The sequence below is a fragment of the Cucurbita maxima genome, unplaced genomic scaffold, assembly GCF_002738345.1.
Source record: "Cucurbita maxima cultivar Rimu unplaced genomic scaffold, Cmax_1.0 Cma_Scf00010, whole genome shotgun sequence".
In the NCBI taxonomy this organism is placed as follows: Eukaryota; Viridiplantae; Streptophyta; class Magnoliopsida; order Cucurbitales; family Cucurbitaceae; genus Cucurbita; species Cucurbita maxima.
In genome coordinates, this window is record NW_019272026.1 from 4,356,268 (window position 1) to 4,379,030 (window position 22,763).

The window sequence follows — 22,763 nt, forward strand, 5'->3', positions numbered from 1 at the left end:
GTCGGTTTGGAAATTCAAACCCTAAAAGGATTTTTTTTTTTTTTTTTTTTTTTTTTTTTTTTTTTTTTTTTTTTTTTTTTTTTTTTTTTTTTTTTTATAAAAAGTTTATAGTTTGAATTTAATTAAAAGGGATATATATTTTTAAATATTTTGTTTTAAAAATATCAAAGTTTTCAGATATAGTTGGGGCATGCATGTTTTAGGGATAAACACAATAAAGTGAAATTAATTAAGGTTGCTAATAAATAAAAGTATTTTCTTTTTAATTATATTTTTTATGGACTAACATTAATGATGTCGGCCACCTTAAGTTGGAGAGTAAAATTTGAACTCTTTTTTTTTTCTTTTTTTTTTTTCTTCAAAGGATATTAATTAAATTAAGTGGAAAATGAAAAATATGAATAAGGCCGCCCTCGTTTAAAAGAGAAATTAGTCAAAGAAGAAAAGTGAGAGGACGGGCAGGACGGGCAGGACGGGCAGGACGGGCAGGGCAGAATTTGAATGCCATCTGGATGATTTTAACCCTCATTTTCCTCCTAAATCACAATCAACCAACCAACCAACCACCTCTTATCCTAATTAAACTTTATTTTTTACTCATTTTTTAAAACTAAATATGCTTACGATTAGATTAGGCGGGGTTGGTTCTTTCTTAAACTTTTAAAGCTAAGAAAAGGTTTTCACATCGTGATAAAGAACGTCTCGTTCTTTTTTCCAAACCGACATGGAATCTCACACAATTGCATAAACTACATTACAAAGTTATGACGACAACCAAAATATAAACCAAATGTCCTAACTATAGTTGCATAATCAAATGTGATGTCAGTCCATAGTTGTCCCTCTCCCTCTCGGGAAGTCTTAAGTACCGGACAACTTGTTAGCTCCTCGTAGCACAGCACAATAGAGCCTGTAAGACAAGCAAAAAGAAAGGGCTTTTAAGGGTGTTGGCGTGGACACATGCTCGACGCTTTGAGTAGTAATTTAGTGAGGTTTCAGAGACAACAGCCCCAAGCCAAAAAGGAAAATGTCCAAACTAGCCCCCACTCTCCCAACCATATTACGCATTAAATTGAGGGTAGTATTATGTGCCATCACTACAGCTGTGCCACAATATGGGATTCAACTAGAGAAACGCGTCTATGGGTATGGGTTTTGGCCGCCACCACAACTTAAGCACCCCCTAACCATAACCAAACACTCCTAACATGTATATATATATAGGTATGCGTGTGCATAAGGGAGTGTGTGAATATGAACTTTGGTCTACTTCTTTGCATATCGCCAGTTTGATTCCTTCGCAGCATTTATAAAGGCCACAGCTTTGGGACAATTTGGAAAAGCAAGTGGAAGAAGAAGAAGAAGAAGAAGAAGAAGATTAGAAGATTCCTTGTTTCAGCTAAGCCCAGAGCTTTGTTCTGTCTAATTCTTTGCTCTGTTTTTCATTTCGAGTACAAAATACACATCGTACAAAATTGTTGGTTCCAAAGCAATGGTTGTTGTTGCTCCATTATCATCTTGGCCATGGGAGAACTTGGGGTCGCTCAAGGTATTCAAAATTCATGAAATTACTGTTTAGTTTCGTATTGATGTGCATGTTTTGATATTTTGTTGAATGAATTGGTGCAGTGTTTGCTTTATGGGCCGTTGCTTGCAAATGGGTTCTACTCATTATATCAAGACGGGAACATCTTACAAAATTGGTGCCTCCATATTCTTTTGCTCTCTTTACTCAGAATGGGAATTCATGTCGCTTGGAGCTCTTACAGCAACATGCTTTTCTTGACCAGAAACCGACGGATTATTCAACAAGGTGTTGATTTCAAGCAGATTGATATGGAATGGGAGTGGTAAAGATTCAAATTACACCCACAACTACTTATTTCTATCTGGGTTGGGGGAGAAAAGTTAAAAGATTGAAACTTTTTTCTGTTTTCAGGGATAATTTTTTGATACTTCAAAGTTTAATGGCTTCCATGATGGTTTACCTGTTCCCTTGGCTTGGAAATCTACCCCTTTGGAAAACAAAAGGGTTAATTACAATTCTAATACTTCATGTGGGAATTGCAGAGCCATTGTTTTACGTGTTCCATAGATTCTTCCATACCCATTACCTTTTTACTCATTACCATTCTCTTCACCATTCTTCCCCAGTTCCACAGTCCTTCACAGGTGACCCAACAATTTTTTTAACTTAAATCTCTTCTGGGGTTGCTTTATTTTATGTTTTTTTGTCTTTGATCTCTGAAAGTTCTGTCTTTTTTTGTTTTGTTCTCTTTCCAATAAAGCTGGAAATGCGACATTTCTAGAACATCTTGCGTGGAGTTTAGTAATTGGAGCGCCAATTCTTGGAACAAGTCTTCTGGGTTATGGATCAACGATCATGATCTTCTGCTACGTTTTGGTGTTTGATTTCCTCAGATGCTTAGGGCTTTCCAATGTGGAAATTGTACCACATCGGCTGTTTGAAGCAGTCCCAATTCTTCGATATCTTCTCTACACTCCCACGTGAGTAGGGGTTATTTATTTTTGTTACTTTTGTTTTTAGCATCGGTCAAAGCTGAATGAGTAGTGTTGGTGTTGATGGGGATTGTTTTAGGTACCATACCCTTCACCGTACAGAGAAGGAGACCAATTTCTGCCTCTTCATGCCTCTCTTTGATGCCATTGGGAACACAGTTCATAAGAACTCATGGGAATTGCATAAAGAGATGAGCTCAAAAGCGGGTCCGTTTCCCATCTCCCTTTCTTTTCTGCTCTATTTTTGTTCGACATTACTTTTCTTACCAAAACCCAACTCGATTCGGTCATCCTCATTAATGGGTGCCTTACAACTTTTCATTGAAGTGCTAAAGTTCATAAAGATACGGCTCTCACGTTCGGTTCGTAGTGTGCAGATTCTAGGAGTAAAAGCATTTATGAGGGTGACCCAAGTCTATTGTTAATAGATAGTGTTAGTTTTGCACGTTACGAGTATTCATCAGCCTCACAGTTTTAAAACGCGTCTCTTAGGGAGAGATTTTCACACCAAATGTTTTGTTTCTCTCTCCAACGTCACCTGGTGTCTAGCTTTGATACCATTTGTAACAGTCAAAGTCCACTATTAGCCGCAAATATTGTTCGCTTTGACCCATTACATGTTATCAATCTCAAAGTTTCTGCACTCTTATGCTTTGTTCCCTTCTCCAACTAATGGGATCTCAGACAATAATAAAAATTGATGCTCTCGAGAAAATGAAATATCAACAAGGCTTGGTTGGCCTACTCTCACCGACTTTTGGGAAACTTTTTACCCAATTCAATACATTTGAATTATAGATTGATAGAAAGTGTAGAACTTGTTGAAGCAAATTAGTAGATGAAATTTGGGTTTTACAATAAATGCAGGAAAGAATGGGAAGGTGCCTGACTTCGTATTTCTAGCCCATGTGGTGGATATTACTTCATCAATGCATGCGCCATTTGTGTCAAGATTTTTCGCTTCACGTCCCTTTGTTACAAAGCTGTCCTTGATTCCATTATGGCCCATTACCTTCATAGTGATGCTTGTCATGTGGGGACGCTCAAAACCCTTCCTTTATAGCTTCTACAATCTTAGAGATTGGCTTCATCAGACATGGGTTGTTCCAAGATTTGGATTTCAGGTAACTAAGTTTCAGTCTTTTAGTATAATTAATCTCTCATTTACTAGGAAAACATAGAGCTAATTTGGTGGGGTGGGGTTATTGTTGTTTATGGCAGTATTTCTTGCCATTTGCAAGAGAAGGCATCAACAATCACATAGAAGAAGCAATTCTGAGAGCTGACAAGCTGGGGGTTAAGGTCATCAGCCTTGCTGCACTAAATAAGGTAGGCCTCTGCCTTTATTTCTCTTCCAAAAAAGTTCAATGTAACTCTGATCATCTCTGAATAGGGTTGGTGGAGGACATTAATTCCTTTCAATGGATTTCATCTCATGTCTTGTGACGACATGAATCATGTTCTTTCATTTAAGACTACTGCTCTTAATTAATTGTTTACCATACATTCAATTTATTATACTTTTTTTAATAAAATATTGGCCCATAATGTTTAGGATATTGGTTAATTGAGTCTGAATATCATGGATTTATAGGCGAGGAATATATTTTCATTAGTATGAGGTCTTTTGAGGAAGTTCAAAGTAAAACCACGAGAGCTTTATGCTCAAAATGGACATTATTATTTAATGGTATCAGAGTCATGCTCTAAACTAGCCATGACAATAGAAATACTGCCATAGTCAAAAAATGGTTAAAGTGTCGAACAAAGGGTGTAATTTGTTCGAGGGCTCCAGAGAAGGAGTCGAGCCTCGATTAAGGGGAGACTATTCGGGGGCTACATAGACCTCAAGGGAGGCTCTATGTTATATTTTATTCGAGGGGAGGATTGTTGGCAAGCCCAAAGCAAAACCACGAAAGCTTATGTTCAAAGTGGACAATATCATATCATTGTAGAGAGTCGTGATTTCTAGCACATAATCTTGGTAATAAGATTAGTCAGCAGTGAAAGCAATTAAATTAGAGAGTGAGTGGTTAATTTTGTGGACAGAATGAAGCTTTGAACGGTGGAGGAACACTTTTTGTGGAGAAGCATCCAAATCTTAGGGTAAGAGTTGTGCATGGAAATACCCTAACAGCTGCAGTGATTCTTAATGAAATTCCAAAGGATGCTAAGGAAGTTTTTCTAACCGGCGCAACTTCCAAGCTTGGACGAGCCATTGCTCTCTACCTTTGTCGAAGGAAAGTTCGAGTCCTTGTAAGTCTCTCTTTACTCGAGAAATTATTCAATAAAACTGTTACAATGTAATAAACGAAGGTTTAAATTTGTTATAGATGCTTACACTTGCGACCGAGAGATTTGAGAAAATACAAAAGGAAGCCCCCACGGAGTGTCAAAGCTACTTGGTTCAGGTAACCAAGTACCAAGCTGCCCGCAACTGCAAGGTAATAGGTTGCCATGAAATCTTTATTTATGGCTATTTCATGTCAACTGATGGTGATGTGTTGTGAAAATGAAACAGACATGGATCGTGGGGAAGTGGATCACTCCAAGGGAGCAGAGTTGGGCCCCAAGTGGTACTCACTTTCATCAATTTGTAGTCCCTCCCATATTGGCTTTTAGAAGAGATTGCACATACGGCGACCTGGCTGCCATGCAATTGCCCAACGATGTGCAAGGCCTGGGCTATTGCGAGGTAAGAATCAATTATTGAGGATGGTTGGGAGAGGGTCCCACATTGACTAATTTAAGAAATGATCATAAGTTTAATAAGTAAGAAATACATCTGCATTGGTATAAGACCGAGTTTATACTTAAAGTGAACAAAGAGTCACTAATAAATGTTAAATGATTAGTTGAGGTTGTTTGGGCAGTATACGATGAGCCGAGGAGTGGTACATGCATGTCATGCAGGCGGGGTGGTGCACCACTTGGAAGGCTGGACGCACCATGAAGTTGGGGCATTGGACGTGGACAGAATTGACCTGGTTTGGGAGGCAGCTCTAAAACATGGCCTAAAACCAGTCTCCTCCAAATAAAAAATGTTACCCTTTGATCCTCTCACTGCAATGAAGAAAGTAACATCGATGCATTTCACCATATTGCAAAGCCCTTTTTTGTTCTTTGCATCCTGTTACTATATATATATATGTGTGTGCGCGCGCGCGCATGGTTTGTCAACATAATTAAAGAAAGCAGTATCTGATTGCCATCCAATGGCTTAGACTCCAAATCTTGTGAACTCGTAATTTGGATTCATAGTTCGTTGTTTGTCATTAACACCCACTTCTTTCATTGATTTGTAGAGTCTTGTGAAGTCAGAAAAAGAAAAGCATGAAAACATTGAAAAGGTGGCATGTCGTTTGTACGTAGCAAACGTTTGATAACATGGTCCTTTATGTTTGGTTGCTAAAATTGAGGAATAAATCCTTAACATTAGGACAAACACTATCATCACTCGTGACAACAATAATACAAAAAGTCACAAATAACTAGTTTTTATCATGATGGAATAATAAATAAATAAATAAAAATAGGAAAAGGAAAATTCAAACGACTCAATATCAACATTATTTTTATGATTATTAGATGTTTCTAATGGTTAGCAATTATAACGTGAGATCCCATATCTGTGAAAGAGGGAAGCGAAACATTTCTTATAAAATTGTAAAAATTTCTCCATAGTAGACGTGTTTTAAAATTATAAGGCTGACGAAACATACCATATTTGTTAGAAGTGAGTTGTGGGTTGTTACAAATGGTATCAGAACCATGCACCGGGTGGTGTGCCAGTGAAGACGTTGGTCTCTAAGGTGGTGAATTATGATATCCCACATCTGTTGGAGAGGAAAACGAAACATTCCTTGTAAGAATACGAAAACTTCTTTCTAGTAAACACATTTTAAAACTTTGAAGAAAAATCGAGAAGAAAAAACACATTGTCACGATATAAGAAGGATACAAAGCGCCCCACCTTCCTCACTTCACATGGCCACCATTCAATGCTCTCTTGGCAATCAAAGGATCATAATGGGACCCCTCTTGCGCTCTTATCTAATTCACCATACCGTGATTAGTTGAAAAATTAAGGTTTCACGTGGATGTACTTTGACGGTGAGCTATATAAAATATTGAAACATTTTAATTCAATTTAAAATAAGATGACGTTAATCAAAGCATAAACAAATTATAGCTTTGGTGTAATCCCCAATCGAGCAACTGTGTTTGTCCCATAGGTTATGACGTTACATATCGTTTTTAAAACGATTTATTAGAATTTCTAGTATAAGTCACGAGATATTGGTCTCTGGTCTCAATCATTATCCACTAATCGCCAACGACTAGAATCGGAGACTATGACAAGGGATCGTAACTAACGATTAGCAACCGAGACCAAGCAACAATTGAACACTAGACGTGCATGAGAGAGCACACCTAAAAGTGGTTTGAAACATAGTTGGAAACATTTTATCCATATTGAAGAGGACACACATAAACAATGTGGGTGGCATGATACATGGCGAGAAAGCCCAACTGGTTTTGTTTTGAGCTTCACATATTGAGGCCTCGTGTACGATGACAGACACTAGCTCCTAAAGTAGAGCCGCAAATCACGGGCTGCCATTGATTCTACTTCATTTTAAATATTCTTAAAACTTGTCCCAATTAAATGAATTAAGTATAAATACATTGCATTCCAAATCAAATTATTTCTTAATCAGTAATCCGGAGTTCATGAGCATGAATTAAGTTAGAAAGATGGAGGAAAATTCGTGGAAGTTGGTGGAGCAAAATATTGCGAAGTGTTTGTTTGTAGCATCATCACGTGGGCGTTGTTGGACGCATTGGCACAAAATGAGTTACCAAGGTGGGTGGAGGATGGTAAAATTAAGCTTAGTTTGATTGAGGAAGAATTGGGCAGCACGTGGATGTGTTCTTGATGATTTGGGTGCATGAAAAACATCCTTTTTTTTAATCTTTTTTTCTCTTGGCCCCTTCCCACATGCCCTACAATTCCTCATCGCCTAGGACCCATTGCCCCATTTGCATGTTTTCCGGATCCTGCCAAACCCAACCAAAGCCCCTTTTGGACGAGCTTGAGTTGACTTGCTTTCCGCCGCTGCCTTAGCTTCTTCAAAGATTATGTGTTAATTTTATAAACTAGCCCAAGATTCAATTTTGATCTCATATATTTGTTTCCTTCCATTCGATTCCATTCAATTCTTTGTTTTGTTTTTAACCCTTTTAAGATACCTGCTCTAGCTCATTTGGGTGTGATTTGATTTTGAGAAATAGGGAAGAAGGTGATCATATTTGTTCTTATGTCCACGCCAACCTCTTTTCACCTCTCAATTATCATTGCGTTTTCACTCGAATGATACCTTCTTTCAAAAGGAATATAACATCTCGGTTAACAATAAAAGTGTGAGATCATAATCATTTCTTATAAGGGTGTAGAAACATCTTCCTACTAGACGTGTTTTAAAACCATGTGACTAACGGTAATACATAACGAGTCATAGTAGACAATATTTGTTAGAGGTGAGCTTAAACTATTATAAAAAAATATCAAACGAAGCTTTTGGAATGATTTTAAAAACATAACTATGAAGGTTTATACTAATAAAGTAGATGATATCATATCGCAAATTGAGAATGATATCAGTTTGAATGGTGAGTTAGAGAAGGATTAACACAAAAGTAACCAAGTTGAATATTGATGAACTCTTCCATATGGTATGGGTTCGTTGCGTCGTAATGATTTGACAGTTTTGGTGACAAGTTGTTTGATATATCTGTGGTCAGCCCAACTTCCAAACAGTGCCACAGCAGCCTTGGGTTTGACCAACAAGCTTAACCCTGCTGCTCAAGCTTCCGCATCATCTCCACTTACAACCCTTTCGGTTCCTTTTTATGTTACCCTATCTATCTGCCTTTATTCATTTCCATTATCATCACCAACCTTTACTTTAACCTTCTATCCATATTCTTCCATTCAGTTTAACCTCAATCATAAATCATAATCTTATCTTATTCGGTCATTTTTATTGATCGGTAATTAAATGATATACAAATTCATTATTAGCAAATATTGTCCGCTTTAATCCATCACGCATCTCTATCAATCTCACGATTTAAAAACGCATCTATTAAGGAGAAATTTTCACACTGTTGTAAAAAATATTTAGTTTCTCTCTCCAACCAATTTGAATAGTCTTATTAGGGAAATGTAAAAACATATAAACTTTTTAGTTGCAAATGTATTTAAATGAATAGAAATTCAAAAGAGAAAACGAGATAACGACATGAAAAAGAAAAGAAGAAAACGACAGCCTCACGATTTGTATAAATACACTAATTGGAACAGCTTAAGTCTACCGTTAGCGAATATTATTTGTTTTGGCCCGTTACGTATTGTCATCAGTCTTACAGTTTTAAAAACATGTCTAATAAAGAGACGTATTGTCCCACATATTTATAAGAAACGTTTCGTTCCTCTCCCCCAACCATTGTGTGATCCCACACTAATAGCCTTACTAATTAACGACAATATCATCCAAGATACGAACTTTTTAGTTGCAAATGGATTTAAATTAATAGAAATTCAAAAAAGAAAAAAATAAAAAGAGAGAAAACGACAGAAATCTACTTAAGGAGGATATTAAAAGTAATTAAGATTAGATTAATGAATATATACTGTGAGTGAGGAAGAAGAAAGACAAATGCTAATTGAATTAGGAAAAGGTATTAAAGGGTTAATAGAGACCCACCTCCCTTTAATTAATCACAATCTCTTTATTTTTTTACTTTATAATTTATAATTTGTTTATATATATATATATATAGTGTATGCCCTTTAGGGTTTGGTGGTGGGACATTAACTCCATGTGCTTGCATGTGCTGTGTCTCTCTCTAAATGGCCCACCAATCCCCTCCTTTAACCACATAAATTGGTTTCTGCACATTCTTCTATTTCCCATGCTTCTCTCTCTTGGATCTCTAAATCTTCCCAACTAATAATCCTTTCTCTCATTAAACCACATATTTCCCAGGTATGTTCTTTCTTTTTTTCTCATTTTTTCATCAACTTTTCCATAATCTTCTATCTTTGATCCAATTTCCCCTGATAATTCTTTGTTTTTTTGTTTTTAAATATCAGAATGCGCAATCCCAGTTCGTTGAAACGAGATTTTTTGAAGAAATGGCTGATGGGTCTTCAAATATACACAACCACCAACCGAAACATGACCGTCGCCGACAGAAAAAGGGCAATAAAGTTATCCGCCGATATTGCTTTGGCGTCCTCCAGAAACTGTGCCACTCGTTGGAGCCGAGCTGTCATCGCTGGCACCTCCGTCCATGATGGCAGCTTCTTGGTGGCTAACGGCTTACTGGGTCGTGCCGTATGCGAGAGAATCAAGCAAAGCAGTTCAAAAATCACGCGAAGTTCGTGGAGTAGTGGGAAGATTCTCAAACGGAGCCGCCGTGTGGGGCGGAGGAAAAAATGTAGGAAGCCGGCTGCTGAGTGGATTGCAAGAAGGTTGGTGCAAAAAAGAACGAGAACGCTTCGTGGGTTGGTTCCCGGAGGTGAATTTATGGATGAAGTGTCGTTAATTGAAGAAACCCTAGATTACATTTTGGCTCTTCAAACACAGGTTGATGTCATGCGGTGTCTTGCAACAACTGCATACGTAGCGCCACCATCATTATGAGTATCCAAATTTCTATTTCTTCTTTGGCCAACATTGGTATGATGAATGGATGGTGAAAGTTATGGGCTTTTTTTTTTTTGTTCTTTAAACATATGTATAGCTAATTGGGAGTTAAATGTAGTGATAATTTGAAAACATTATGTTGTACATATTAAATTTTATGTAAGTTAAGACATATATTATTACCCTTTTTAGAATTGGGTTTGTTTAAAAGTTTAAACTCATTTAATTTATACATATTATTGGATTGGGTATTCATTGGTGTGAGTGAAATATTTAGCATTGCGTGTATGAAGAAAGATGGTGAGAGTCGAAAATTGAATATTGTGTGTGTGTGGGGGGGTTTCCTATTGAAGGCATTTACTTGGGAAAGAGGGGTGTTGAGTGTGTGAAGGTTTTTCCCCAAATCCAAAGTTGATGGATGAGAGGGGGGGGGNTAAACTTCCCACCCGATTGATCGATGATATAGACATGGTAGAAACATTGCTACGCTATTTCTAGTTTGGTCGTGTCGTTGTTACTAACCCACTTACCCATTATCTCTCTCTCCCAATGGTACCTTCTAGTATCATGAAGTATCACATGATGCCATTCCAATTGATGTGTATGGGTAGAAGAATTAAATTTCAAATGGGTTTTTGTTGATTTCAGTGATGATGTGAGGTCACATGCAACAAGTACCAACGAGGATACTGGGTCTCGAAGAGTGTAGATTGTGAGATCTCACATCGACTGGAGAGGGGAACGAACGCCAACCAGGATGTTGGGCCCTGAAGAGAGTGAATTGTGAAATCCCACATTAGAACATTTTTATAAGGGTGTGAAAACCTTAAAAACTTTGAAGGAAAGCTCGAGTAGTGTTTATTCGTTAATGATATTTAGTTTGAAATAATGAAGCTATGGATTGTAAACACATCACCAAGGAATCCTTTACCTCTAATACTATTACTTACTCAAATGATTAGATTAGTGAAGATGTAATGTCTTTAGGAGATATCGGGAATATAATCATTAACAAAATCTCTTTAAATGTAACCTTTGAAATAAAGTTTTAAAGTACATTATTTTAAATCTAATTAGATAGGTTGATTAGCTAAGAAAATGATCAACAAAAAAAAAAAAAAAAAAAAAAAAAAATTAGGACGTTTGTATATGAAAAAAGTGTTATGTATGATGTTTATGAAAAAGTATTCGAAGTAGAAAAGTGTTATCGTCGAAGATGAAATTGTGGATAATTTTTTTTTAAAAAAAGTTTATTTATAGAAATTGTCTAAGTGAGAATGTCTCTTGGCTCATAAATCCCGATACGAGATTAGAATTCTAACTCTTCTAGAATAGTATCTCAGGATTACTCGGACTCTTTCGGCTCATACACCTTAATAGTCTGTTTCCCTTGTGAGCTTAAAATCACATCATTTAATGGGCTATTTTGGAAGCAACATAGCCCATGTGGTTGATTTGGCATAAAATGGGCCTATGTATATAACATAGTATGCTCCATTGATAGACTTCCTTTTATTGATTTACGTTGTTTGAGCTACATTTTAAAGCAATTAACTTACAAATTGACTATATTGTCCTTTAATAATATAACATCATGATTAAGGTTCATGATCCTTAATCACAGCCTTAAAAAAAGTTTAATTTAAAAGAGACTTTTAACATAATGAGATGCTACATCAAAACTTGAGGAGCATAATGATGATTTAGACACACCTTTAACCAATTTGCAAAATCACCCCTCGAAAGTCCACAATTGCCACCAACACCCAAAAGCCGAAGAAAATGAACACCTTAAGAAGATATTATATTGTTTGTTTTGGCCTGTTACTATTGTCGTTAGCCTCAACTCTACTATGAAAAAGTTTACACTTTTATAAAGAGTGGTTCGTTGTCCCGCTCGAATCAATAATATTATATCATTGTGGAGGGGTGTGATTTCTAACGAGTTATGCTTGAGCCATGCGTCCCCATTCCTTTTTGTCAGGATATAAGTTGTCCCAAGAAGCATGCTTTGGTTATTATGGCCAATTTCTTTTATGATCGAGAGTTCCTAAGTGGTGGCCCTTGGACAGCTCTTCCATGGAGACCTACCACTCCATCAGCTTTAGTTTTTTTGATGCTTAGCTCTACAGCTTCTGGTTTATATATGCGCCTGGATGTGACCTTTTCATTGCCCTTTATTTACCCCACGCACACCCCACAACTAAACTTGCTCTAAGCTAGCTCAGTTACTTCATTCTGGACCTCCAAATGGAACCCACAACTCCTTCGCCTGCACATCCTGAGACTATGGACATGCTTTCACGAGCATGGTGTAGTTTTGCTGTTCAAACTCTAAGCCCTGAGCTGCACCCTGACAAATCTCTAGCTCTCTTAGACACCCCCATCAAAGATCGTTCAGATCCTTTTCCAGTGAGTGCAACATTTCTTGTTTTCTGCCATTTGTTATGTTTCAGGAAGATTAAAGTAATCAATTATGGGATTTATTGATAGATTCAGAGAGTGCAGAAAACTGTAAAGATGGAAGCTGAAGATCATGTCAAATCCATACCAACATGGAAATCAAATGATATGAAGGTATCATGATTATAGTCAAATGATATGCTTGTTGAATTCATAAGCATCACTTTTTTTTTTCTTTTTCAGTCGTTTATATGGATGCAACAAGCAATGCATCCGGAGTTGAACTACAGCAGTAATTTCAGAAAGAAATGGGTAAGTTTATAGTTCAATAAGTTTATAAATTCAGTGGCAAATCTAATATAAATCCACTGTCCTTGCAGTTTCAATGGAAAATCGTGCCATTCAAGAACTTGTCAATAAAGAAATGGCTAAGTAACATAAGACAGAGTCGAAAAGATGAAAATAGGCTTCAGAGGGCTGAAATTCATGCAGCTATATCCGTGGCTGGTGTAGCAGCTGCACTTGCAGCCATTGCAGCCGACACCTCAAGATCGAAGGATCACAACTCAGGCTGCGGTAAGGAGGCTGCTGTGGCTTCTGCAGCCGCTTTAGTGGCAGCACAGTGCGAACAAGTGACCCAAGCAATGGGCGCCAAAAGAGAACAGCTTAGCAGTGTGATTGGGTCAGCCTTGAGCAGTACCACTGCCAGGGATATCCTCACGCTCACAGCTGCTGCTGCCACATGTAAAATATACTCATTCTGATATTCCAGCTTTGGAATCTTGTGTTGGGTTCATAATCAATGCCAAATCTTGTTCTTTCTTTTGCAGCCTTGAAAGGAGCAGCCACGCTTAAAGCAAGATCCGACTACAAAAACAAATCAACCGGAGGAGTTGCATCCGTGCTTCCTATAGAAGACAACCATGAGATTGAGATTGATTTCAATCTTGAAAAATCAAGATCCATGCTTGCTAAAGGTGTTCTTCTCAAAGTTGAGTCACCAAATGGTAAGAATATGCAGCTATTTCATTACATCAGAGAAAAATGACAGTCAAATCTTTATTTTCTTTTACTAAAAGATTGTATACCTTTTCTTTTTTCAGGAACGTACAAGAAGAGATCCATCTCCATCGTCCAAAACAACGACACGAAAGTGATTCTGAAGATCAGAAAGCTCAATATGTTGAAGACCAAACAAGAAAGTACGTTCTGTTATAAGATCAATACTTATGAAGGCTTTGATTCTACAAGCTTTGACTAATTAATTGATGTATGCAGGTGTGGTGTTAGATATGTTCGTCGAGTTATATAGGGATGAAGACGCAGGCGCCATTGACGACAACGATGAGGAGATTCATACATGTTATCTCATTGTTTTAACGACAAATAAGGGCACATTCAAGTTAGACATGGCTAATGATTATCAAAAGTATAAGATATGGGCAACCACTATAAATCAAATGCTCATGCTTTCTGCTCATTCTTTTACATGAGTATGAACCTTCGTGTTCTGATGTTATGGTGTTACTTCATGCATCTTACTGTGTTTCCTAAATTCAAAATTTGTAATTTAATCAGTACATACTTTTATCTTAATTTATATGAGAATATTCTTTTAGCATCCACGTTATTACTTTTGTAATGTGGTGCAATCATTCGTTCTGATACTATTTGTAACCGCCAAAGTCCACTGCTAACAGATATTGTCCACTTTGGCCTGTTACATATTGCCGTCAACCTCACATTTTTAAAACGTGTCTGTTAGGGAGAGATTTCCACACTCTTATAAAAAAATGTTTCGTTCTCCTCTCCAACCGATGTGGGATCTCACAATCCGCCCCCCTTCGGGGCTCAGCGTCTTTGCTGACACTCGTTCCCCTCTCCAATCGATGAAGGATCTCGTAACCCACCCCCCTTTGGGGCTTAGCATCTTCGCTGGCACACCACTTAGTGTCCACCCCCTTCGGAGCTAAGCGTCCTCTGCTGACACACTGTTCTATGTCTGCCTTTGATACCATTTGTAACGGCCCAAGCCTCTGCTAGCAAATATTGTCCTCTTTGGGTCTTCCCTTTTGGGCTTCCCCTCAAAGTTTTTAAAACGTGTCTATAAGGTTTCAACCTCCAATCGAGTTGGGATCTCACAATCCACCTCTCTTCGAGACCCAACATCCTCGCTGGCACACCGCTCCTCTAGGGAGAGGTTTCATCTCAATAGAGGTGGGATCTCAATAAAATCTTTCAGAAAGAAGAAAAGTGAACTCCAAGCCACTAAATGATTCTTATGTACATTGCTTCTACACACCACAATGGCTGACCCATATTTACAGCAAATAAAGGTCAAAATCAAACTACTAACAATGAAGTAAGGATTCAATCAAGAAAGATGAAAAGAAACATGAGTAAGGTCCAAACAGTATCAGCATACAGCCTCAGGGATTACATATTGATTAGCTACAGAAGAGAATGACCTGTGATAAGTTGATTATTGGAGCCCTCGCCTTTAATATCTGGCCAAGTGGTTCTGCAAGTTCCGGTTGACACAACGTGGAACTAAAGAGTGACATATATTCGGCGTTTCCCGGCAGAGATTGATTGATGGAAGTCTCTGGCAACAAAAGGAAACTCCCAGAGAAGTGTCGTCAACATGACACAACTCGAGCGATCGAAGCTGGGAGGTTAAGGGGGTAGCTTTTGATGGTGTCTCGTGAGAACGTTGGCCTATTGGAAGTAAAAAACTTTTTCTTGCAACTTCCTTAACGAGTGCTTTTTCAGGAAGCTTAACGAATGACACTATGCCATTGCGACAGAGCGGACAAGAAACTGAACCTGGAGGGCCACGAGAAATGGTTGTCCCCCAATTTGTAGAACAGAGGTATAAGGCACATCTAGTACAGAATTCATGATCACAACCTGCAGGGCATTGGATTTCTTATCAACCCTTCAACAACCCCACATACCAAAAGACGTAATAGCTAGCTGGGCTGACTACAGAATCTAACACTTCAAAGTTCATTACGTTTGTAACATTGAAGTTCAAACTTCTGCTCATACTCAGCAAACTTGTTAAAACTTTAATAGAACAATTTAGCAACAGAAATGATGTTCACATAAATAAGTTGGGTTATGCAAGATGAGGAAATAAGAACATAATTCTCAAGTCAAGTATATGATATTGTTAAGTTAATCATATACCTTCGGCAGCTACCGTGCACTTCCTCTCTAAACAGACAACGCATGGATCCTGGCATCCAGGGGCAGACTTACTATTCCATCCATATTCTCTGCAAATGGATCCAAAAGGGATTCAGATATCAATTTCACTCATCATGGCAGTAGAATGAACTACTACATTCATCATTGTGTGAAGGATAAGCAGTAGAATGAACATAACGAATTCCAGTTACCTAGAAATTTGAACAATACTCATAAGGGGCAGAGATAGGTAGCGAGAAGGAATAAGTTTTGGCCGGCCTACAGGCTCTGTGGAGAGAATGTCCTCGAGCCAACTTTTATGCCATGAGCGAGCGACCATCAAAGGTGTCCAACTGTGTGAGAACAAGAAAAAAAAAAGTTCAGTTTCTACACAACCACTACTGCTATCAATTTTAAGAAATAGTTCGCTAATGAGTGCCCAAGTAATTAAAAGAACCTAAGCTAATTTCTTATGTTCAGGAGGTGACCTGCTGTAACATGATCCAAACATAAAAAAGATTCTAGTTCACATAGTACAAAGAATAAGCCAACTGTATATTACGTACCCATTTTCATTTTCAGTGGTCAGGCTGGCACCCCATGCAATCAAAAGCTACAAGAATAGAAAACAGTAAGTAATATCCTTTCAAAGAGGAAAAAATAATACGTTCATTTGATCCCATTTCCGATTCTTTTCCTTTGAGTGAAGTACGTACTTTACAACATTTTGCATTACCACCGCATGCAGCATAATGAAGAGCTGTACTCCCAGGACCTACGAAAGTTGCAACAGACAGGCTGCTTATATCATCGCAAGGGATAAAAAATCAAACTTCTCAAGCATTCTTCACTTGCCCACAAAATAGAAGGACAAGGAAGCACATTTATAGAGGTAATGCCATAACTTCATAATCATGTTTTGTTGTTGTGAAAAGAAAGAGTTATAAACATGTAAGATGGTGAATTAGGAAGGAAAATAGAGGCTAACTTGGAAAAGAAGGCCTCAAGTTGAATTAGTGAAAGAGAAGACAAAAATTCAAAGGGAGAAACCTATTAGATCAATTACGGTTCCATCGCCTATAGTCACCTCAGAAACAGATGCCCCAAATTCCAGAAGTAACTGCACGCTTTCAGCTTGCGCATTAAGAGCCGCCATGTGTAGGGCGGTAATGCCTCCATCTGCTGATTGGTTGATAAACTGAGACAAGGCCCTGGAACACAAAATTATGATGTTAATGAACCATAGTAAGCATTTCAACCAGGAATTTTTCATGAAGAGGAATTCAACATGTACTTGTGATCAAACTCTGAGATTGGTTCTTCATTATCTCTTATTTGACTCATTATTTCCCTAAAATTCGGTATACTTGGAATATAATCAGCAAGAAGAAGCCTGATGCACCGGGAATGACCATTTGTAGCAGCTAGATGAAGTGCAGTGCCTCCATTCAAGTAATCTGCTTTATGGACCTAAAATGTGCAACAAATTTATGAATGACTAATAAGTTGCTCACATTATGAACGTGGCAGCTAACATGAATGATAAATTACTCACGTTGGCTCCAAAAAGTACTAAAATCAAAACAACTTCCCAGTGACCATGTTGACAAGCTTGCATCAAAGCAGTCTGTGTACCGAAGTGTAAGGCACGCAATGATGAACACAAGATACATAATGAATTTGAAGAAAGTGTTGAAGAAAGTGTAATACCTGACCCCTATAGTTCCTTAAATCAATGTCAACTCCAGACTGAAGCAAAAGATGGACTATCTGCAAACATGTAAGAACAAGCACAATGACAACAGCCTATAAGATTCTCTAATCTTAAAGGATTCTCTAATCTAAGGGAGCGTGTGAGATCCACGTCCATCGGTTGGGGGGAGAACGAAGCATTCTTTATAAGAGTGTGAAAATCTCTCCCTAGTAACGTGTTTTAAAAACCTTTATGGAAGCCCAAAAGGGCAGAGCAATGGCCTTGGGCCATTACAAATGGTATCAAAGTCAGACACCGAGCGATGTGCCAGTGAGGAGGTTGAGTCCCAAAGGGAAGTGGACACGAGCCAATGTGCCAACAAGGACGCTGAGTCGCGAAGGAGGGTGGATTGGAGGGGTCCCACATCAATTGGAAAAGGGAATGAGTGCCAGTGAGGACATTGAGATTCGAAGGGGGTGGATTGTGAGATTCCACATCGATTGGAGAGAGGATCAAAACATCTTTTATAAGAGCGTGGAGACCTCTCTCTAGCAGACGTGTTTTAAAAGTCTGGAGAGAAAGTCCGAAAATGACAATATTTGCTAGTAGTGAGCTTAGGCCGTTTCAAAGTCAGACTAGCAGCTTGAAAGAGAAAACCCAAAGAGAACAATATCTGCTAGCGGTAGGCTTGAGCCGTTACAAAGTGAGACTATCTTCAAAAATATTATGAGTCTGCATTTAAAGAGTGAAGTACCTCGTGATGGCCATGAGCAGCAGAGAAGTGGAGGGGGGAATTTCGAACACCAAAAGTAGAGTAGCGTGCCAACCGAGGATTACACTCCAACAAAGCCTGCGCTTCTTGAAAATCCCCATCTCTTGCAGCTGAAACTAAACGTTCCCCAGATGCAGAACATCCAAAGGAGTTTACCACAGCGCTTAAAAGTTTCATGGCACTCAGATGTTAAGAAACTAACAGCTTCGAAGCTCCAGAAAACTCCTTAAAATGGAACTGAACATCAGAAAATTCCTTAAAGTATGGATGGAAAAGCGACCTATCCATGCACCAAATATATATATATATATATATATTCGTTTCAAGCAAACAAATAACAACCAAATTTGAAATCTCCAGACATCCAAAAGGGTTGGTTGCAACTGCTAGAATTCCACTAACCCAAGATTCACCAACCTAAGATAATGATAGACGAGTAAAAAGAAAGCGGAATATCTAGGCTCGAACCAGCATAACCTGTTTTGGGGCTAATGAATAAGAAATTAACCAAATTTCGTGAACTCCGAGATGTCGGTAAGCAAAAAGTAGCTGATGAAATCAAAGGCAACCCAATTCCAAATACCCGATTTCCATCAATAACAAAAGAATCTCGGAACACGGACACTGATTCGGAGAAAATGTAACGAGCAATTTCGAGACATGCCAACAAGAAGTGTTTCTGAGAAAGCACTTCCACCTGGAAATCTCTGCAACTTCTCAGAGAAGATAGCCTAAGAAGAAAGGAAAGGTACGATGATTATAGAAGAATGTAGCGACATTGAATCATAATTTCCATAAAAGAAAGAAGGGAATGTGAAGAAGAAATCCCAAGTGGGAAATTGTTTTAATGGAGACGATGACCTTTTCCTACACAGCCTGAAAGCGTGTCCCAATGATTAGACATTATGTTCAGTCAACTCGGTAGTTGAATCGTTGTTTTCCTCTCCAGGCGTTGTCCCACCATTTCAGTGCTTGCCTCCATTCATTCTTCCAAATGATTGCTTCCCTCCATTTCTGAGCTTCGCCAGTACTTATTCGTACCTCCAAGCGTTGTTGTCGAATGCCAAATCCAACATTTGGGCGCCAAGTTTTGTTTATACTGCTCGATGATGAGAGCACACGGAAGGATGGCCCGGTCTGCTCCAATTTTTTTTTTTTTTTTTTTCTTTCCTCAAATTCTGACTAATTAATTTTTTTTTAGATTTTCAATATTAGCACGCTATATCATTAATTATAATTTATGATTTGTTAAGTTGAATGGGTGCATGCTTCTTGTTGATATCGTTATAATTTTTAATAATTCAGGCATAATGTTTAAGTCAAGAAAGTATTACCAACAAAAGTTAAGTTTGATTACGGGACAACTCAATTCATATCAAGTTACATTTTATAAACTCTGATTAAACCATTAAAACTAAATTTGTGTTTTAGCTTTAATGGTTAATAAAATAGTGTAGGGTAGTGTGAGATCCCACGTCCGTTGGAGAATAGAGCTAAACATTTTCCTTGCAGACACGTTTTTTAAACCGTGAAGTTGATGACAATACATAATAAGTCAAGCAATGAAAACTTCAACCACATTGGTTGGGGAGGAGAACGAAACAATTGATATAAGCGTGTAGAAACCTCTTCCTAGCATGATAGTGACACGTAACAAACAAAGCAATGGAAACTGGGAACGAAGTATTCTTTATAAGTGTGTAGAAACATCCTCTTAGCAGACGCATATTGAAATTGTAAAGGCTGACACGTAACGAACCAAGCAGTGGGAATTTCTCCCTATTAGATGCGTCTTGAAACAGTGAGGCTGATAGTGATATGTAACGAGCCAAGCAGTGGACACTTCTTCCTAGCAACGTATTTAAAAACTGTAAAGCTGACAACGATACAATATGTAACAAGCCGATATAACGTGAAAACGTGTCCCTTGGTCAAAAAAGATTGTAGTGAGGAGGTTGGGCATATGTGTTTGAATTTTACCAAATCCCTTTGAAATGTTTGATTAGGGAAACAAAGTCAAATTAGAAGGTGAGTTTCAAGTGTACCTGCTACATCGTTTGATGTCACCACATTACATGAGCATCCGACACTTGTGCCACACCCACATGATTTAAATTTTGTTTTGACTCTAGTAGATACTACGTCACACAAAGTCAAAAGAAAGAAGCAGACAACAATGTGGAGGCTCCCTTCTGTGCGCCTGATCTGTCTCTCAAGTCCCAAATACAGCCTACGTTCACACCAAACCCAAGCCTTTAGCCTATGAAACCTCACCAAATCGAGTTGGGTTTTGCTCCATTAACATGGATTCACTGCTTCTGCAACTTAATGGCACTTTCTTCCCTTCACCACCACACCTACACCCTCCTCCTCCTCCTTTGGCCTTCAACTTGGAAAACAAGATCCCTCCAAGTGTTCTTCTCATCATAATCATTCTAGCTATCGTCTTCTTCGTTTCTGGTTTGCTTCATCTCCTTATTAGATTCCTCTGGTCTCCTCCCCCATCACAAACAGACCCTCAAAGTTCAGACGATGTCACTGCCTTTCAAGGCCAATTACAGCACCTCTTTCATCTTCATGACTCTGGGGTTGATCAGTCCTTCATTGATACCCTTCCTGTTTTCCATTATAAAGCCATTATTGGGTCCAAATCCCCATTTGACTGCGCTGTCTGTCTCTCTGAGTTTGAGCCAGAGGATAACCTCAGGCTGTTGCCAAGATGCAGCCATGCTTTTCACACACAATGCATTGACACATGGCTTTTGTCTCACTCAACCTGCCCTCTCTGTAGATCTAGTTTGCTACCTGATCATTTCTCCCCCCACGCCACTCGTGCACCAATTGTTCTTGTCCTTGAATCCGGGAGCGAGAGTTCTGTAAACAGAGAGGGTACATCCGGTAGAACAAATCCGATTTCTGGGTCAAATTCGCAAGTGGGTCTTGGTGGAAATGGTGAATTTGAGGCAGGGGCGAGCGAGATCAGGAAATTAGAGGATTCAAACCCAAGTATAGTGACTGTAAAGCTTGGAAAATACAAAAACATCGATGCAGGGGAAGGTGGAAGTAGCGAGAACAAGAATGTGGATTCTCGTAGGTGCTTTTCAATGGGGGTTTTTGAATATGTAATGGACGAACATTCGTCTCTCAAAGTAGCGATTAGAAGCAAGCCAGTGAAGAAGCATCCAAGCAGGAAGCCAGCTCTGCCGTCGACGCCTGGTTACAGAGCAGCCATGTCCGAATGCGACTGCGAATCCAGAAGAGAGTTCAAAATCAGTGGGATTGAAGGTATTGGGGAAGTGAAAAGGGGAGAGATTACTGATAGAACTAACAACAAAATGGAGAGTTTCTCTGTATCGAAGATTTGGCTGAGAGGAAAAACCCGGAGAGAATCGGCCGCGGATTCTTCAAGAAGGGCAGTTTCATTACGGTTTCCGATTCAGAGCAACCGTGGGGATCTCTCAGAGATGGACGTTTGGAGGTGGGAAAACGACGTCGGAGACGAAGAAAACCAGAGGCGTAACAGCTTCGAATCTGAACTGAATCAATCTTTCGCGAAGAGGACGTTACAATGGCTGATGGGAGGAAGACAAAACAAGGCGACACACTTTGAATCATCATCTTCATCCTCTGTTTCAAATATCTAATTCTCTTCTCTCCATTTTTTTTCTTTAAAATTTATTAAATATCTACGTGGAATATCCTCGAAAGAAAATAGAAATATTTTAGTGGTTTCGAGGCTCTAAAACAATAATCACTGAAATTAATACGGTCACTGCTGATGCGCCGAAACGCAAGGCACTGTCACTTCGATTTTTGTTATTTTTATGTTAAATTCTATGATTTAAATTTAATTTCAACTCAATTTCTATAATTAAAAAAAAAAAAAAAAAAAGAATTCATGATTCAACGATTTTATTTTTTTAAATCTATTATAAATTATCCCCCACTTAAATGATTTAGATATTAAATCATTAAATAAATTATAAAAAAAATTGAAACTTGTATAGTTGAACTAAAAAATATATATTATTATATCAAAAATCTCCGTGGTTGATGTATATTTAATTAAAAAAATAATGAAACTATTTATTTGTTGATTATTATTATTAGTATTCACATGGTTGACTTTATTAGATCGTAGTTTTAATAAAATTTAGGAAATAATATATATATACTGAAAACAGGCCCAAAGGGCTCAGGGGAAGATTGGATTGGGGCTGTTGAAATAAAAATGGGCCTGTTGAATTTAGTCAACGTCTTGTTGGAGAAAAATTGTAGTATCACATGGCGGCTTCAATGATATTTTTCAATGCAAATTACGCCAATATAAAATAGATAGTGTCTGAAAAAGCACGCAACTAGAATTAGATTTTTCATTAAAAAAATAAAAACCCAGAAAAAGAATTAAAGAAGCGAGACTAATGGTCTTTAAGATCTCGCCATTTTGTTTTTTTAATTATCATTCTTA

General features: G+C 38.2%; 5 protein-coding genes across 6 annotated transcripts; 4 read left to right on the plus strand and 1 right to left on the minus strand.

Moving 5' to 3' along the window:
* Positions 1-1,123: 1,123 nt before the first annotated feature.
* On the plus strand, positions 1,124-5,752 carry LOC111485764 (protein ECERIFERUM 3-like). Of its 2 annotated transcripts, XM_023132787.1 has the most exons (11): positions 1,128-1,549; positions 1,630-1,850; positions 1,940-2,172; positions 2,289-2,508; positions 2,600-2,727; positions 3,388-3,644; positions 3,742-3,849; positions 4,570-4,776; positions 4,854-4,964; positions 5,042-5,215; positions 5,394-5,752. In XM_023132787.1, exons 1-11 carry the CDS (start codon positions 1,493-1,495, stop codon positions 5,556-5,558), a joined length of 1,881 nt encoding a protein of 626 aa, XP_022988555.1. In that variant the 5' UTR covers positions 1,128-1,492; the 3' UTR covers positions 5,559-5,752. The 2 variants fall into 2 exon arrangements, with proteins under 2 accessions (XP_022988556.1, XP_022988555.1); XM_023132788.1 differs by lacking the exon at positions 5,042-5,215 and having other exon boundaries at positions 1,124-1,549.
* Positions 5,753-9,385: 3,633 nt separating this feature from the next.
* Positions 9,386-10,439, plus strand: LOC111485792 (transcription factor IBH1-like 1). Its single transcript, XM_023132825.1, has 2 exons — positions 9,386-9,572; positions 9,680-10,439. The coding sequence occupies exon 2, from the start codon at positions 9,681-9,683 to the stop codon at positions 10,230-10,232; it is 552 nt and encodes a 183-aa protein (XP_022988593.1). The 5' UTR covers positions 9,386-9,572; position 9,680; the 3' UTR covers positions 10,233-10,439.
* Positions 10,440-12,324: 1,885 nt separating this feature from the next.
* Positions 12,325-14,256, plus strand: LOC111485784 (VAN3-binding protein-like). The gene is made up of 7 exons (XM_023132817.1): positions 12,325-12,647; positions 12,729-12,812; positions 12,882-12,950; positions 13,019-13,382; positions 13,469-13,645; positions 13,742-13,840; positions 13,917-14,256. Exons 1-7 carry the CDS (start codon positions 12,486-12,488, stop codon positions 14,129-14,131), a joined length of 1,170 nt encoding a protein of 389 aa, XP_022988585.1. The 5' UTR covers positions 12,325-12,485; the 3' UTR covers positions 14,132-14,256.
* A 734-nt stretch (positions 14,257-14,990) lies between these two features.
* On the minus strand, positions 14,991-19,425 carry LOC111485773 (probable E3 ubiquitin-protein ligase XBOS32). Its single transcript, XM_023132804.1, has 10 exons — positions 18,278-19,425; positions 17,541-17,600; positions 17,386-17,457; positions 17,125-17,300; positions 16,881-17,041; positions 16,547-16,605; positions 16,397-16,443; positions 16,043-16,183; positions 15,831-15,919; positions 14,991-15,548 (listed from the first exon to the last, which is right to left on the minus strand). Exons 1-10 carry the CDS (start codon positions 18,470-18,472, stop codon positions 15,139-15,141), a joined length of 1,410 nt encoding a protein of 469 aa, XP_022988572.1. The 5' UTR covers positions 18,473-19,425; the 3' UTR covers positions 14,991-15,138.
* Positions 19,426-20,257: 832 nt separating this feature from the next.
* On the plus strand, positions 20,258-22,042 carry LOC111485778 (RING-H2 finger protein ATL13-like). Its single transcript, XM_023132810.1, has one exon. The coding sequence runs from the start codon at positions 20,599-20,601 to the stop codon at positions 21,937-21,939; it is 1,341 nt and encodes a 446-aa protein (XP_022988578.1). The 5' UTR covers positions 20,258-20,598; the 3' UTR covers positions 21,940-22,042.
* Positions 22,043-22,763: the final 721 nt, after the last annotated feature.